This window comes from Lepidothrix coronata, unplaced genomic scaffold (assembly GCF_001604755.1).
Source record: "Lepidothrix coronata isolate B3197 unplaced genomic scaffold, Lepidothrix_coronata-1.0 Scaffold30, whole genome shotgun sequence".
NCBI lineage: Eukaryota > Metazoa > Chordata > Aves > Passeriformes > Pipridae > Lepidothrix > Lepidothrix coronata.
The window spans coordinates 5,127,678-5,145,883 of NW_016690210.1; the positions used below are offsets into that span (position 1 = coordinate 5,127,678).

Sequence of the window (18,206 nt, forward strand, 5' to 3'; positions counted from 1 at the left end):
AAAAAAAAAAAAAAAAAAAAAAAAAAAAAGGGGGGGGGTTTATTGGAGCGTACGCTCAGAGAGCAGACAAAATCTCATTTGTCAGGCATGAAGGTGGGCTGTGTGGAAGGCTATAAATATACCGGGGAGGATTGTATCGCGGTCACTTTTCTGTTCTTCGCCATTTCTAAGGTGAGTGGCGGAGGCTGAGGGACCGGGCAGGGGCTTCTCCTGGTATTGTTTGTCCGTCTGTGATAGATCGGTCTAGACAGCCGCTCAGGCTCCCTGCGAGCTCAAGAACCAGAGCCTGAAAGGGAGAGTGGGGGAGACGGAGAGGAAAAGGTCACAGCGATATTTTTTCTTTTTCTTTTTTTTTTCACCTCTTTTTTCTTTCTTTCTTTCTTTTTTTTTTCTTTTTTTTTTGGTGGAGATGGTTGTTAACCCTTAAGGCCGAGAGAAGGTCGTGGCTGGCTGCTCCGGACTGGAAAGCTGCGATAGCAGCAGCGATCGCAGAGATGCTGTCGGAGCCGGGGGTTGGGACGAGGCAGCGCTGCCCGGTCCATCTAATGGCTTTATAAGAGATGTTTCCCACAACAGGAAAAGAGTTCATGAGGCAAGCGCCAGATGATTTTGTTCCCAGGAGTTTCCTCTCTCTGGAAACTCCGAGGAGCGCTTGGAGCCGGGGTCAGGCCGCCGCAGGGCCGGGGCAACTGCCGCAGTCCCTCGGGCTCGGGGGCATCGGGGCCCGCCATCGGGGCGTCCCTGGGGCTCTCCGCCTTCCGCAGGCCCGCCGTGCCCACACCCCCCCTTCCTACGAGCTGCAGTGGAAACCCCGCGATGGATGTTCCCGGCCCCACGCGGGGAGCGAGTTTCCGTGGCCACCTTCAGGTCCCGTCAACTTGTCCCCCGGCAGCTCGGTGTCCTCCGCCCCACGGGGCCGCGTGTGTGCTCACAGCGTGGGGCAGCCCTCGGCTGTTGTCTGTTGTCTGTGCAGGCAGTCCAGTTGTCTGTGCAGGCAGGAGCCGGGTGTACCTGCCTCGAGGTGTTTGGAAGCCCACGGGAGCACCCATACCTCGTGGAGTGTAAGGGCAGGTGGAGAGCAGGGTCTGCGTTGAGGCTCGGGTGGGTTGGGGGTTATTTGCAGCTCCTGCGTGCATGTGTGTGCTTCCTTTTGTGCTTGAGACGTCCTCCGTGGATGAGATGCGATCCTGGCGTGCAAGCCTGGGCGGTACAGATTAAAAGCAGTTAAGGCTTTAGAGCGATAGATAAAAGCTGGTTTTGTTGGATTCGCCTGCAGCGCAGACCATTCCCATCCCTCTTTGTCTGAGCCCTGGTTCCGGGCGCTACAGCCTTATTGGAAATGCTCCCGAGCAGTCCGCGCAGCCAGGGCAGCAGGCAGCTCAGCGCTTATTTACACGTCACATCTAAATACATCTCTAATTAGATAGAAGCAATGCCGGAAATGGCAGATTTGTTGCATATCTAATAGAGACCAGTGCAAACAGACTCAGCAGGATTTCCCTCTCTTCTCCCCCACCCCCCAAAAAAACCCCCCACCATCAAGACCAAGGCAGTAATCTGAGAGTGAACAGAAATGACTTCTCCCATTTGAGCGCATTATGAACCACACATTGGCAAATGTCTCTAATATTTAGAGCAATACTTAGGATGTGTGAGCTGAATGCCCAAATATGGACTGGGTCTTGAAACAATACTGGTGCCTTGGCTTTATTCCTGTGCTGGTGGACAATCTAGGCTCCATGTCACACGCTGTATCTGCCTTTACCAGGATGTACCAAGAGCTGCAGCTTCTCAGGCAGTTCAAAATTGTCATCCCTTTTCCCTCCTCTTCCTCTACTCCATGATAATTCACTTCTTTAAAAACTGATGAAGCAGCCAAGGTCCCCTAACAGCAATTAAGCTTCAGGGGCTCCTGTACAGTCTGTGCAAGCAAACTTTCTGGATCTGTGCAGCTGCAAGACCGCATGAAGTTGTTGACATGCTTTTGTGTCTCCGTTTGTGGAGAAAATGGACGCAGGCCACCACAGCCCAAAATAATGAGTGCTGCACATACCAAAGTAGTCCTGGCAATCTGTGGCTGTCGTTTACAAGGTCTCTCAACTTTGACCGATGAGTGGCCCCTGCAAAGATGGGCAAAAGGCCATAGCTGTAGCAGCCACGTTGCCCTCGGAGTAAATGTGGCTTGGAGTATATCGATGATTGGTATGGAGGACAGGTGATCTCTGATTTCTGCATGTCTTGACAGAGGTCTGGACTCTTGCTGGGACCCTGCAGCATAGTTGGGTTGCACAGGTGATGTGTGATTCAGACACCACAATAGATCACGTTTTAGTGCGGGCTTAGAAAGAGCAGCATGAAGCCGAGTTTAATACTTCCTCCTTAGGCTGGTGTTGCTTTAGAAATAATTGATGGTCAGAGCGGGCCTGCTCCCCTTTTTCTTGGTGTCTCAATAACCTGAGTGGTGATGTGGAGAGCTGGGCTCACCCCTTTTAGCTCTGCTGAGCAGCGCTCGCTGGCTGCATCGCGTGTGTGTGCCGGAGGCAGCGCAGAGGCCCGGGCTGCAGGCAGGGGGAGTTCCCCTGGCCGTGAGCAGATCCCGTTAATCCTCTGGCCTTTCAGGGAACCGGCTTACAGCAACCGCTGCTCCGGAGCGACCTTTCCCTCCAACCCGACCTGCTCAGGTCCCCAGGCTGCGGCGGGCAGGGACGTCTCTGCCGGGGGAGTGTGTCTTTCGTGGGGGTTTCTCTGGAGCAGGCTGCCAAAGCTCCTTTGAATGGCTGAGCAGACGAGGTGGGGATGGAAAGGAGGCCAAGAACTCCTTGCTAATGTGGCTTTAGGAAAGTTCTGCTGGTTTCCAGCAGGGAATTAATTTTTTCATGTTTGCTGGACAACAGTTCTTGGCTGAGTGGGGATTTTTTTTCCTCTCATCTCTTCCACCGCTGGAAAAGTTAGCGAGTGAGAGCACGCCTCTGTATACCTGCCTGCCTGTTTTCTGAAACTATTGTCTGAATTATCTGGGACTCTCCCTTTGCTCTTTGCACCCCAAACCTACCTCATGAGCTGACAGATTTGGTGCTGTGTGATTAGACGTGCAAGGAAGTCCGCTTGGAGAAGATCCTGACAGCATGAAATATAATTTGTGATCTGAAAGACAGTTTTCAGTATAATCTCATTATGCACCACAGACTCCCGTGTTATTTTGTAGAAGGAGGACAATGATCAATTTACATTGACCTAGGGCTGGGCGAGCTTTTAGATGGTAATTGCCATATTGATTTGCATGCAAAAAGAAGACCTGCTAAAATTAAAGACCGGAAGCTAAATTAAACTAAATTTATTGTCTAGGTGCAAACTAAAAGACTTGTTAAAGTCTAGGGTAGACTTGGAAAGCTATGAAATTGAGAGAAACATGATTCTCATCCCGATCTCTCCGGAAAATGAATCTACATGACGGAGACTGGGGCTGCAAAGACCCCATTGTGAGCGGAGGCACACAAGCCAGGGCTGTTCCTTGTAAGCCCTGACTCCCTAAACAATCGGAGAATAAAATATCTCCTCTGTCCAATGAAAATCTCGGCCTGAATGTTGGGATTGTCGTGCTAAGGAAAACAAAGCTTTATTTGGATAAGACAATTAAAGTGGAAAGTGCAGAATCCACCAGCCACACTGGGAACGGCTCGTATAAAGAGCCGAGTGTGTTCAGTAGAGCACAGGGGAAAGGGGGAGGTTCGGGGCCATGCTGCGCGGCCAAGCCCACACTGGGAAAGCCTGGCATTGTGCTTCCTCTGCCTGCTCTCCGGCCAGGAGAGATGAGAGTGCTCCCAGCAAACATGCTCTCCTTTCCATGGCTCCTGCTGCCCTCGGAGCAATCTCCCACATCCAGGAGCTTCACTGGCACAGTGCTGTGGCAGGGTCATTCCCCACACACCTCTAGACGGCCCGCAGTGGGTTGCAGTCTGCCAGTCAGCCTGTTCTTTCTCAGAGTGTATTTTGCTTTTGCTGGAGTAGCTCTTGCTCTTACCTCAAGTGCTCATTTAAGGCTTGGGAATACCTCAACTGGACGTTTTGTATGTCTTTCAGTATTTGCATATTACAAAACATTTGGGCCCGTATCCTCTGTTATAAAAGTCAGAATTCCAACTTCATGGGAGTTTTGGAGTAGCCAGTACTTGGCACAGTTGATAGAAGAGAGAAATACACCTGTACTTGCACAGAGAGCAGACTCCATGCTTGGGACAGCCCAACGAGTGTCCTTGTGCTTGTGTGGACCAGGTGCTGTGGGGCTGCCTGTCTCTCACCCACTGCTGTATTTCCCCTGCGTTCCCTGGGAGTGGGGTGGCATTGTAGCTGGGAGTCTCCTGGAGGGGGGTGAGAGAGCTTCGTGGGGCTTGTTTACTTAGGGCTTGAGTATGGCATTTGCCTATGATGACAGGTAGGGGCAGAGAAGTGAAATCAAAGCTGTAGGGGCATATTCTCAGCTCTCCTTGAAATTAGCAGAGAAATTGCTAATGGCATGGGAAGGGATGGGCTGAGCTCCTCTAAGTGTAAATTCTCTCCCTGAGCCAAACTTTCTCTGTGTGAAAGCTCCCAGCTATGGAGAGATCCTACAGGGATCTCTGATCCCCAGGCAATCCCCTTTGCTCCCACGCCCCGGTGTGCTGTGTTGTGCTTTAAGCCTCTTCGGCTTGCCCACAGCAGTAGGAGGCTGACCTGGGTGTTGGGGAAAGTCCTTCCCACAGTCTTTGGTCCCCCAGGCTCACCTTGCTCTGGCCTGGTCGTGCTCCCCGTGCAGTGTGTTTCAGTAGTCAAGCACAAAGTGGATTAGCAAAGCCCCGTGCAGAATTAAGCAGCCCGGTGTGAAGCTATGCAGAGCTCCGCCTGGAGGACTGGCCTGCCTTTCCCCGCAGACCTCCTCTGCTGTGCCATGCTGTGCTTTGCCGTGCCAGGGCAGCCCAGGGCCAACAAGCAGGGATGGAGACCGTGGGGTCTCCACACCGCACTGGGTGAGGAGAGAAATAGCTCTGGCTAAAGTTGGGAGCAGCAGGGGAAGCCGGAACAATACTTGCAAGCAGGAAGTGATCTCCCAGGGTAAACGTTTTAATGGAAGTGTAACCTGGCATTGCACAAAAAACCCAACCCAGGGCGGCTGCTGCCAGCTGGGGAGGATGCAGGGCTCGAGGAGATGCGTGGGAGGCTGTGCTTTGCAGTGCCAGGGGCGCCCACAGCAGAGCCATGCGTGTGGAGCTGGAGGCGGCTGTGGTGCGGCCTGCCCTGAGCAGGTGGCTGAAGGTTGTCTTATTTTAGCTACAGAAATATCTCTCTAGATCCATTACTGCAAGATCTCGTTTGCAATAAACTGTATTGGCTCCCCTCTTTATACAAATTGCTGGTATGAAAGAAAACCCAGCCTATATGCATGGAGGCAGGCATGAGCTAGTGAGATCAGGTTTCCTACTGAGCTCCCGGAGGAGAAGTCAGCATTTGATTGAAGCTACACTTGGTTCTTGGTTCCCAGGGGACAGCAGCCCTGAAACACGAGAGCCCTCCCTCCTTTTTTTCCCCCTTCTCTCTCTTCTTCCTCTAAAAGCCTTTGTGCTGAAAGAGCCTCAGTAGGCACGAATCGCCCGTCTCTCACAAGACTGTTGCAGCCTTTGCTGACATTGTTCTGTTAGCAGTGGTTTTTACCAGGCCAGCAGATTTCTAGCTACGTATAGGCAATGAAGAGTCGATGATACTGACCTGCGAGTACATACTGGCATCTTTGGTCAGTGAATCAGATTCAGAAGTCGATTGGAGACTTATCACGTTGGTGTGAAGCACCTCACCTGCCTAGGGAGTGCTGCCCTTTGGCAGGAGTCAGGCCCAGATGGAGACGTGCTTCCAATAAAATCAGCTATTTTTCCTTTCTGGTGCCAGCTCTCAAACTGCATATAGGTACCTAGAAAGTGTTACTCCATCTCCTATAGCCTCTTCAAGAGTTTGTGTGGGACACAAATTTCAGAGAAAGTTGCTGTGTCTTGGATTTCCCTTAAGAGACACACAATTTGGGTAATGCCAGGAGTCAGACTGGGCACAGAAAGGTTTCCTCGAACAGATTTATTTTTCCCTTGCTTCTGTAAAGTAAATTCCACCTCTCCTCTGGCTTTGCTGCTGATGTAAAAACAAGTAAGGGCAGGGAAGGAGGTACGAGGATTTACACTCAAATTCCAGCTGTGCCCAACAGAAGGCCCACTGAGAGTGTGCAGTGCACTCCTTTGCTACCAGGTGGTTGTATGGTGAGCGAAGCTGGAGTCGCGCTTTAAGTTATTGGCATCTTTTTTTCCTTGCCTTACGATGGAAAGGGAGGAAGGTGGAAGTGCCTCTCAGCCGACCGGCTGCGCGGAGGGGCCGGGGCCGCCGCGGGTTGCGGGGTCACCGCCCAGGGCAGGGGCGGCGGAGGGGCCCCTCGGCTGTAGGTTCGCTGCCCCAGCAGGTCGGACCGGCGGCCCGGGGCGAGGCGGCCGGGCAGGGACTGTGAATAACCCGACTTTCCCGGGGAAGGGCTGCTCGGGGACGCGCCGCGGGGGCGAGCTCGCCGTGTGCCGCGGGGCGCCGCGCAGCTGCAGGCGCGGCTTTCCCCGCTACAGCGGGGTTCCCCCTCGCCCTTCCCAAAAGCCAGACCGAGAGCGGAGCTCAACTTCTGACTGAAGGCGTTTCGTCGGGCGTGAGTGCTGACTGGAAACCCCTCTCCGCTGTGGGGAGTAGCCCCGCGGCGCTCGGGACCCCGCCGGCATCGCGTTGGCGGAGCAGCACCCCCCAGCCCCGGCCCGCAGAATCCCCCCGGAGCAGCACGGCTCCGCCTGGCCAACCGCCGGGAACAAGCACGTTTCTGGCCCCTGGGCGGGGGAGGTGGGTAGAGGGTGTTCCTTGTTTCGAGTAAACCAGCTGCAGTAGTTGATGGTAAAGCAATGAAGGCAGACACAATGCTGCTGTTGTTGGTTTGATCTCTAACTGGGGATTGTTAGTCTGGGTTTAACTCTGTGGCAAGGCGGGGTGTGGGGGGGGAAGGCGAAGGCTGTTTACAGCCAGTGCAAATAATGTGACAGCTGTTGGAGCGCGAAAAGCCCGCGCCTCGCCGGCATTCGCACACAAAAGCTCTCGCTGCGGCCGGAGCGGCCCCGGGGCCGCTCCGCCGCTCCCGGAGGCACCGCCCGGCGCTGCGGGGGCCGGCGGGACGGCCGCGGAGCTCTGCGGAGCATCCCGGGCGGCGGAGGGGCGCCCAGCATCGTCCCCCGGCCGCCCGCCGGGGAGTCGCTTAAGCAAACGCCACTGGGCGGGGAGAAGCGTCCCCCCCACCTCCCCCGACCCCCCTTTCCTCCTCCGCTTGATTTACAAGCGCAGAGAGGCAGCGGGAGGAGCGGCCGGCTCCATGCTCGGCCCCGGCGCTGGGAAATCCCCCCCGGCGGCAGGTTTGCGCCGGCCCTGGTGACTTCGCGGGAGCAGCGGGAGAGGCAGCCCCGTGGAAGGAGGGGTCAGCCCTGCTCCGAGCCGCTGCTGGCCCCGGGCGTAGGGCGGTGCGGGGGCCCGTCTCCTTCCCAAACACGTGTTGGCAGAGGAGAAGTTGTTATCGCTTGAGATTGGAGCCATGCGACCCCCGATAACCTGGACCTGCAGGGACCCCTGGAGTAGGTCTTCAGAGTAAAACTCCTCGTGCATAAATTGCCCGAGCGGCTATTTTCTGCTCAAAGCCTCTGCATCTAAGCCCCTCGGTTTGCCATCTGAGCGTAGGATATAAAATGCGGTCTGTTCTTGAAGTTTGCTCCGGTATCCAGAGTGATCTCCTGGCCCTTTCAGAAGAGCCTCTGGAAAGTCAAGGGAACTTGGAGAACTGGGTTCCGGCCTATATTTGTACCTGACATAATTTCGCTACCTACGAGAATCGCTGTGTTTTATATAGTAAGTGACCTCCACATACTATTGTCTTTTTGACGACTCGGCCCTGGGGTGGAAAGCAGGTGGTAAGGGGAGATGTTTATTTCCTCCCCCACCCCCCCGTGTTAGTAATTTTGGTCGATGGGTTGTCTTTATCTATTTCTCTCCAGTCAATCTATTTTTTTTCCTCTTTTTGGCCTTGACTGTCCCCTTAGTCCTTTATGGATTACGCTGTGCTATTAGTGGCAAAAGTACACCAGTAGTCATTCAACAATTTTAGCATCAATTCCTATAAACCGGTGTTTTATATGACATGTACCATTTTTCTGCAAGAATACTGCTTGTGAAACTAGTTTCGCCTTGGAGCAAAGGCGGAAAGATAAACAAGCCTGCATAGCCAAAACACTTGCATAGCCAAAACACTGGCAATCGCTGCCTCCTTCCAAATCTTTTAAAGTCACGGAGCAATATTTTCAGGATTATGCTGCTGCCTCTGAGGAGGGAATGTCGCCGGCGTTAAAAAAAAAAAAAGCTAATGCAAATTAGAGAAAAATAATTTTCTTTCAGCGATATGCAATGTATTAGTCACTTGTTATCATGCTTAGAGGCAGACCTCATTTGCGCGTCTGCCAACTCGTTCACATCTGCTCAGAGCTGTTCAGGGCATTTTAACCTTGGCGGTGTCGTGTCGTAGTCCCACGGATCAAGAACGAGTAATTAAAGCTCTAAGCAGCAGCAAAAAATTCATAGCCGCCCATCTGCATCGCAGTTGATTCGCTGCTTTGTTTCGGTGCGGAGCGCCGGGATGGGAAGGCAGGGCCGGCGGCGGCCTCCGTGCTGCCCTCTTCTCCGCCGGGGCACCGCCGCCACCGGCAACTTTATGTCCTTTTTTTTCCCCTTCATTTTCTTACCTTTTTTTAAAAATTATTTTTATTTTACAATTTTTCACGGAAAAACCGAGCGTTGTTGTTGGGATTCCTTTTCTCTTCCCCCGGTGTTTTCCGCACGCCGAGGCGGGCGGTGGTTGGTGCTGGCTGTGCCCACCCTGGACGTTTGCCTCTAAAGGTCTGGAGAAGGTTGATGTGAGGTCGGGACATGGAGTTGCAGCGACGTTTAGTCGAGGTGCTCGTAATGCAGCTTTCGTAAGCGAGGGCTCGCCAGCGCTTTCCAGAAGTGCTCGGGAAAGCGTTTCCCGTTAAAGAGAAACGTTAGCGCCATAAACCCGACATAAACTTTGGGGCGAGGCTAATTTTTATGCATTGTTCAGCAGAAACCGAGCTGTTTGTTTGTTGTTGGGAGGAGGAGGGAATAAAAGAAAAAAAAATAAAAAAAGGAGGAAAAAGCCCCAACTTCCCAAGCACTTTTTCTTACATGCGGCCGGCGAAGGTCCCCGTGCCCTGGCCCCGGCCCCGCCGTGGCTGTGCAGACAAAGCCCTGCGGGGAGAGAGAGGCTCCCAGACCGGCCTCGCTAGGTAGAACGAGAGACGGAGGCACCTAAGTTTAATATTTCCCTGTTGTGCGCCGGCCATTTGCTGCATGAGGCGCGGGAGCCGCCGTCCCCCGGCGGGGCTGCGGGGCTGCCACTCCGGGGAGGGAGGGAGGGCCCTGGGGGGAAGCGGAGGGAGCAGCTCCCCATCCCTCAGCTCCGCGAAGCTGTTGCTCCGTAAATGAGGGAGCCACAGGCCCTGTCAGCCGCAGTTATGCAAAATGAAGTCGTCCGTGATCAATATCTCCCAACGTCCCCGACGGATGCGTGGGGGGGCCGTCCCCGCCCAGCGTGCGGCGGCGGCTCCGCGCCGGGGAGCGGTGTGCCGGGGTGGCCGGAGGGAAACCAAGGGCGTACGTCCCATTAATCACTCCAAACCCCCCCCCCCGGGAGAGCGGCGGGGGCTGGGGGAAGGAAACGGGGGGCCGTGCTCCGGTATTTCTGCAAGGATAACGTTGCGGAAGTCAGCGCAGGCCTTCGCCCAACTCTCTCGCAGGAGCGCTGGGACTTTTGTATTCGCTGGGGGGGGCTCCCCCCCTTCCTCTCGCCTCATAAGTTTCCCGAGCTATTGGGGGGGGGGCTCGGCGGAGCCCGGCTAATGGCGAGCCCGTGGCGCTGCGCTCGCCCAGCCTCCCGCGGCCGAACAATGGGGGACGAGCGGGGGGAAGGGGCTGGCTTGGTGGTATTTTTCTTTTTTTCTTTTTTTTTTTCCCCTCCCCTCTCTCTTATTCTTTCTATCCCCCTCCTGGAAAGCAAAAGCTATACGGAATAAAGGCAACAATGAAGGGCTCCCGGGATGCCGAGTGCGCGGCGGGTTAATGGGCTTGGGGGGGGGGGGTCGCGCAGGCCTGCGCTTTTCCTTCCCCGCTCCGTGAATGCGGCCTTAAATTACCTGAAATGCACATTTCTGCCTGGCCCGCGGTGCGTGGGTGTGTGTGCTTGCATGTGTGTGTGCCCCTCTCGTACTGCTGCCGCTGCTCCTCCTGCGCAGCCCGGGCTCGGCTGCTGCCTGTTGTCTCTGGCAGCAGCAGCAGCGGAAACCTCGCTCCCGTGCGTGTGTGTGTGCGAGTGAGTGTGTGTGTCTAAAATGGCGCGGACGGCCTGGGTAGGGAGATGCCGCGGCGGGTGGGCGAAGGAGGGAGCCCGGGCTCTCGCCGGGGGGCCCCGTCTGCGCGGGGGCCCGGGAGGTTCCTGCGACTGAGCCGGTTTGCGGCTCCCTCCCTCCCTCCCTCCTCCGCCACCGCCTCCTCCGGCAGCCTTGTTCCCGGCACGGCCGGAGCGGCGGCAGGAATCCCCCGGCACCCCGGGGGGAACATCCCGCCCGCCGCCGCGATGTGCGCTGGCGGGGGACGGAGACATCGCCCGCGCCGGGGGGGGGCGGCTCGGGGGCGGACGCCGTAGCGGCGGTGCAGGGCTGCCAGTGCGGCGGACGGGGTCGGTGTTTCCCGCGAATCTCTGGGAAATCCTTCATGCAGTGATGCCTCAAAGTTGGGTACCAGCTGCCTCACCTCTCCCCGCTGTGTGCGTGGGAGCCTTTGCAATCTCTCCGTCGCACCCCCTCGATGTGTTTTAACCGGAGGGAGGGAAGGGGGGGATGGGAGCGAGTGCCCCCGCCATGCAAAATGTCCCGTAACCCTCAGGTGTGGGCATCGCCGTGTGCCGAGGCAGCTTTGCCCCCCCGAGGCAGCCTTGGCCCCCAGGGCACCCCGACGAGGTGTGTGCGGGAGTCTGGATCTTCCCCTGGGGCTCCACGGCGGGCACTGCCGTGCAGGCTCCGGGGAAGGCAGCCAGGGTTATTTGAAGGATCGCCAGCCATTTTAACTTTCCCTCATTGGCCTCCTCCCCCGCCCCCTTCCCCAGTTCCTAGGCTTATCATTAATTGAAAACTTTCCCCCCCTCTCTTTTTGGCTGCCGCCGGCGCTGAGAGCGATGCAATGATTCGCCTCGCAGCATATGGGAGAGGGGGAACGCGCCGCTGCCGCTACGGCTCTGCGACTGTCTGTGCAGGGTCCAAGGCGTGACAGGCGGCGCGGGGGGAGCGCGGGGGCCGCCGCTCCCTCGGGCCGCCTGTGCCGGAGGGGCCGCCCCCGCCGGAGCCCCCTGCGGGCGGGGGTGTCTCCGTGGGGCCGGAGCCAAGCGCAGCCCGGCGTGGCGGTGCCCGGGGCGGGGAGGATGCCCCGCAGGTGCTGGTGCGGGTGTTGGCTCTGGCTTGGCGGCCCCGGGTGCCCTCGGTCGGCTCCGCCGCGCCGTGTTTACACGGCAGAAAGTCCCGGTCGCTGTTCGACACGTGACGGAGTGGGAGCCGCGGTGAGGGGGGGACACGGGGACGACGGGGGTGGCTGCGGCAGGAGGCTTAAAAATAGACGCCGACCCCCTTGCGCTGCCTGCACGCTGCCTAAACCGAGATGCACTACTGTCGTGCATGACTCAATATGTATTTTAAATCGGTTTAGCGATCTCGCTGGCGCATTGTGCTTAGCTTTATGGTTAAATGAAATGCCACACGTCCCGGGTAAAGGTCAAACTTCTTCTCTAATCCGCGGATCCGTGCGGCGGCTACTTAGTCTGCAGCTTCCTCCTCTGGTTTACAAAACGTGTCACTAGCGGTGATGCCTTGTGGAGGTTGCAAAAAATAACCCACAGTATTTCTTATTTTTTTATATATATGTATAAAAAGCGCAACCAAGCCTTTTCTTTAAACACTTGTCTAATATTAGATCGCTGGCTGCTTCCAGAGCTTTATACGGCGCATTGTAAACGGTGCAGCAATACGGTGTCTCTGAAGTCTCCTTTCTAGCAGTGGCACAGGTCGTTGTTTTTGTAACTCGTAAATATGTAAGTCGGAGGTATAAGATAAACGAGGTACCTAGACACATTCATAAGCATCAGCTCTGTATTTAAGCTTATAAATACCGTGCGAGTGCTGCCCTTTAAATCAAGCTCCAGATGAACGGGGCTGAGGGCTAATCGAAGTGGATCCCTACGAGTCCCCGATTGCTTTTCACTTCTCTCTCAGGGATTTTCACAAATCTAGAAATGATCCTTCCACTGGCCTGGAACCGGGCGGTGGCGGGGCGGAGTGGGGGGGAAGTGGTGGTGATGTGGGGGAGGGATCAGAGCCGCGTAATTTATTACATCGTTTTTGATATCCGAAAGGCCAGGTTGTTTGCCTGCCGCTCCGTCGGTGCCATCGGCGCTCGCAGAAGTCTTTTTTTATACCCCTCGCAGCCCTCCCCGCCGGCTGCCGCTGCGCTGCCGCTGCTGCTGCCGGCTCCGTGGCTTGTGCAGTGGAAACTGGCGGGCTGCCAGACGGAGCTCGGAGGTGGAAAAGAGTAAAGGCGCCAAAAGGGAACTCGTGCGCCGCTGCAATTCTCCTCCCTCCCCGCTTCCTGGCTCGCTGCAGCCGCCGGCCCCGCCGGGCTTCCTCCAACCCCCCAGCCCCCACCTCCCCCTACCTCCCTCCCCGCTGAGACTTTCACCTCCCAAACTCGGCGCTGGGCACCCCGGGATCATGGCGGGGGGGCTGGGAAGGGAGGGGGCAAGAGAAGGCTGTTTTGGCCCGAGTGGTGATGCCATCCCCTCCTCTTTCCCCCGGAGGCGAGGAGAAGTGGAGGCTTCCACCTCCTCCTTCTCCCCCCTCCCCGCGGGCATCGGGTTTTTCTCGTTTCCACGCCAGGAGCGTGTTAACAAAACTTTGCTGCTGCTGGCGTCAATGGCTGCCAAAAGTCTGTTGACGTTGCGAGGGAGACCCAAACGTTTCCCTTTTTAATCAGCGCGGTGTGTGTCTGTGCCTGCCTCTGCGGCGCGGGGCTGGCGGGGCGCGGGCTGCGCGGGCCGGTGGGTGTTCCCGGCAGGGCTCGGCTCGGCTCAGCACGGCACGGCTCGGCACGCCGGGGCCCCGCTCGGCAGCACGCCGGGAGGCAGGTTAGTGCTTGCAGGCGCTTTTCACAACTGGTTTCGCACGGCGGCATCGCTGCGGAACCGCGTGTGCGTTGCGCGTCTCACTCCCGCCCCCCTCCCCCCCTCCCCGCGCCTCCCTCCCTCCCTCCCTCCTCCGTGCATCACCGTCTATATTTAGCCGCAAATGGCTTTATCGGCCAGACACCTCCCGGAGGAAATGCCGTGCGCGCTCCGGCTGCCGAGCCCCGATCCGCGCCCTGCCGCGCAGCGCGGCGGGGGCAGCCGGGGGGGCTGCGGCGCCCCGAGACGCGCCGACGGTGGCCCGGTGGGTGACGGGCGGGGAGGACGAGGACGAGGAGGAGGGAGGGAGGACAAGAGAGACCTGTCCTCGGTTTCCTCCGTGCGCTGGGGCGCTCAGCCTGCCGTCGAGGTTACATAACGGGACCGGCTGCGCCTTCCCCCGCGGAAGCTGAGTATAAATAGGTGCGGTGCCCCCCACGCCCCCGCCGCCGTCGCTGCAGCGCGGAGGGCTCGAGGAGCTGCCGGCGTTTGGCCGAGCCGCTGAAGTCCCCTGCGAGCCAGCATCCCCGACGGGCTGCTGCCTGCAGGGAAAAAGAGGGGGGAGAGGGATGGGGTGTGCGAAGAGTTAAGAGTCTGCTGCTTGTTACAATGAAATTACGGCTGGCAGTGGCGCCGCTTCTCGTTCAGCAGACCTCCACTTTTAAACAGTTCACAAGAAGTTCATCAGGGCGGTGATGATTATAACTGCACACATGCGCACCCAGGGCGGGCAGTGACAAGGGGTGGCTTTGGGGAAGGGACTGGCAGCCGTCGAGGGCGCGGGCTCTGACGTGCCCAGTGGCCCCCAGGGCATCCCACCACCTCCCTGCGACCTGATGGGCTTTGCCCTTGCTTGGGTGGTGGGACACGGAGCCTCCAGATTACCCGCTGTGGCTGGGGAAGCTCTCGGCCCCCTGTGCAACTTCAGCCTTTCGCTATCTGCACGTGTCAGGGGATTGATGGGCTCTAATTCAGGCACTGCGCCTTATCTTAATGATACACTTCCACCGAGGAAACCAGGCCGGGCACAGACAGGCCTCTCCGAGGAGAGTGGGGCACAGGGAGCAGGGCCATGTGCCACCGAGGCCCTTCTCCAAGCTGGTGTCCGTCCCTCACAGATAAGGCAGCACATGGGGTGGCTACTAACCTTACATAAAACCCTAAATCACTCTCTCCATGCTGCTGCTGCCTCTATTGAAAACATTACGAGCGGCGCATCTGGAAACCAGTAAATCTGTCCAGAAAACGTCTTTCCAGTGAAATAGCTCCTTTTGAATGATAGTGCGCTATCTAACCTCCACGGATTTTTGTTTCCTCACAGCAATTTGTGCGGACTTCATTAGGGAAAGCTAACCGTTGTGGAGAGAGGAGGGTCAACATGCCGTTTCATTAATATACATTTGTTCCAGACGTGGAGTTTTGCACAAAAGGCCTCTCTGAAGAGAGAAAAAAGTGTTGGGGAACAAGGCTTTCCTGCCGTTTCAGTTCTTAAACCCCTCTGAACGTGTGTGAAGTATTGTGTTAAAGGCCCAATCTGGGCTTCTTCCCCATTAAATGCCAAAGTGATCATTTGCATATTTTGTAGTCTGACAAAGGATATGAGTTTGCCGGGGAAGCATGGATGCTTTGGGAGACGTTAAGCATTAAACTCCCAGTGGTCAATCGCCCGTTACTGGTTTGTGTGTGTAAAAGGAGTATCATGCCTCCTGCTTAAAGGCTTCTATTTTTGTGAGAGAGGAAGAGCTGAGGGATATCCTGTGCATTAAAGGCTCCCCCTACTTATTAACCCAGCATTTAGCAGCAGGATGCAGGCTGAAGCTCAGTCAAAAGAAACGACTCAACCTCCGAAGAGCAATTAAAATCTTGCACTGGAATAAATCATGCGCCGCGATAATCCTGTTAATAAAACGCAGCTTGTCCTGACACTTCGCTCATGCAGCAAACTAGAATTTAATGTGAGCGGAGGTGGCATTAGGCAAGGTAGAGGGGAGGAAAAGCCTTTCCCTCTCTGCTGCTGGACGCGAAAATGTGGTTACGTTTCACCTGCCTCTCCGGCTACACAGGGCGCCGATCCTCTTGGACTGCTAATACTTCTCCAGTGAGCCCGCTAATGATTTCTTTCCCTGGAGTGAGCAGGCATCATTGAATTACTGAAAGCACTCGCAGCAGCAGCAGCAGCAGCAGCAGCAGCAGCAGCAGCAGCAGCAGCAGCTCCAATGCAGAAGCCACCAGGGCTCCGCACTTAATCAAATCAAGGGGTGGGGAGCTTGCCAACCCACTTACTATTTTTAACCCCTTTCTCCAAGTTAGTCATGTGCAGATGCTAAAGGGGAGGTTTTTATTTAGATCCCTTCTGTAGCAATGTCTCTTCAGTTTTAAGTCCTCGTGTAAAGGCTTTATCAGCGATCAGCGTGGTGAATACATGGGGTATGTGGTTGTTCTTGCCATGCTCTCCTGCTCCTGTGTGTTCCTTATAGAGGGCTTTGGTGACCACCTGTGGGTAGTTCACATATTCCCCCAGGCCCATGGGGTCTCCCTCCTTGGTTCAATCTGTGTAAGATGAGGATTTGGGGACTGGTGTGTACTTGACCAGCTGAGTCATTTCTCGTGGAAATGAAAGGCTGCGGAGAAACTTTTATTTGTCGATAGCCTGGAATGATTCTTAATTTTCTGGATGTGCGCTGTGGAGAAGATCCATCTCCTCTGACCTATAAATGCCCTCAATTTGCTCCTTTATTGCCGGGTATCTCCCTTAGCGGTTAACGTAGGCAGCTCACTCCCTGCACCAATCCTGCATTCATTATTAATTACCCGGAGGGAGGCTGGCTGCTCTGCCGTGGTGTTTGCACTTCCTCCTAGACAAATTCTGCTCAATTTTTTTTTTTTTTTTTTTTTTTTTTTTTTTAATAGAATATAAAACCGTGAAGAAAAGTGGTGATTTTTAAGAAGACGTCATGCTTTCTGCAACTCCCCTGTATGGCAACGTTCATAGCTGGATGAGCAATGAAAGGGTCCGCATGTGTGGAATTAATGAAGACAGGTAAATATTTAAGCTTCTGGCAAGTTAAACCACACTGTAATTCTACAGAGTGACGTTCTCGGAGTTTGCTCACTTCCCTAGTAGTGGAGCAGGTAGCTGCCACCTTGCATCGAGATCAGCCCAGCTTGGAGGGAGGGCAAGGGGAGAGAAACAAGACGTGCCCGAGAGCAGCAGAGCAGATGCTGATTTTACTATTTAACAGGCAACCTGGGTCAGTGAAGTGGGGACACCCTTTAAAGGGATTACTCCCCAAAGCAGCCCTTAAAGGTGCTTTTACAATTAATTTATTACTTTATATTTATGAAAAGGATTTAAACCAAATAGTGCATGTGTTCTTGTGGGGACTCTTTGTAGCAGAGGGGCTCCTGCCTCATGCCTGTGACTTTTGCATTCCCTGCCTTTGGACCAACAGCTTATCCTGTGAAAGAGGATCAGTAGTGGCCTTCCCATCTCCCACATGTGAATTTTTCCTCCCCTCTACCTTTTTTCCTCTTGAGTATAATTCAGTCGATGATTAAAATTAGTCTTTAATAGTTTTCCTTGGGGTGGCACAGTCACTGGCTGGTGTCCTTTACCTTTAAATCCCAGCTTTCTAAAAAGCAGAATGATGCTGAGCAGAACCGCTGCAGATACACCTGCGGTTCTCTGTGTCGATTTTGTGTGGTTTTAGTGTTTTTCTGTTCTTCTCAGCCCTTGTTCTCACTGTTGTGTGAAAAGCCTTCAAGAAGCTGGGGAAACTTTTTGGTCTTTGCGGGGAATACTACTTGCAAACATGAGCTAAAGGAAAACGGCCAAGTGTCTCACTTTGCTTTTTCACCCTTCCTCCTCAATTTCCTTACAGTTATTGAGGGATAATAATTTTACATGTTATTTGCAGGAAAGGCGAATCTTTTTAAAAACAAATGCATTAAAATCGTATTTCTGCTCTATGGTGATGGTGTGCCTTTAAACACTTTGATTGAAAGAAGTTCTTTTGGGTAATGCTGAAACTTTCCTTCTGCTGCATGTCAGCAATTTTTATCCCTGGGATTTGAAATTTGGCGCTAAGGTATATTCTTTGTTGGTGATTTCTGTGATAACAAGCCCCAGTGCTGCAACACTGGTATAGCACAGATGTGCAGCTCCCTCTTTAGCATGGAAGAGCTGACGTTCATATGATATTGGCATGTGTGTTTTAATTTTTTTCCTCAGCAGTGTTTATGGGTGGTACATGAACAGGGTATATTTAAAATGGGTTATTCTCCCCTTGGAAAAAGAAAAGGGCAAGGGGCAAAAGAGAAGACCTTGACAAAAACCACTTGCTTTGGAAGAGGCCGCTCTGAGATGTGCCTGGTGTGTTCTTGGTGTCGAAACCCTTTATGCTTATTTTCAAACGGTCCTTGCTTTTCAAAGTAGTCTCTGTGCATGGGGACAGAGGAGGACAAATACATTATCTCATGGTACATCTTGAGGGGGATCAAAATATGGAGGTGATATGATCTTGTACTGATCCAAGATGTGCAGAGTGTTTTCAAATAGTAAGTTTCTGTTTTTTAATAGGAAAATTCCAGTTAATGATGGCGATGCACCGAAAAGCAGACTGGAGTTGAGGGAAGAAAATCACCTGAATCACAGTGTGGTAAGAAGTTAAAAACTTCATGCTGCAGATGAATCTGTGCCTTTCCTCACCACCCCAACTCCTGCCCCTGGATATTATTATGCGATCCATTTGGCGAAATGATTAAAACAGGTTTCTGTTGCAGCTCTAGCAGGCTTGGGGACATGAGTGAAGCTGGGGCTTTGTTTGTTTATCTCATTAATCTCTTGATG

At 54.5% G+C, this 18,206-nt stretch overlaps 1 protein-coding gene across 1 annotated transcript in view; it reads left to right on the forward strand.

The window, feature by feature from the left end:
* The window catches only part of BCOR (BCL6 corepressor), a 59,623-nt gene that overhangs the window by 3,145 nt on the left and 38,272 nt on the right, over positions 1 to 18,206 (forward strand). Inside the window, 2 exon segments of the mRNA XM_017810993.1 lie at positions 16,268 to 16,397; positions 17,937 to 18,015. Coding sequence (XP_017666482.1) covers positions 16,312 to 16,397; positions 17,937 to 18,015 — 165 coding nt within the window. The 5' untranslated portion in view covers positions 16,268 to 16,311.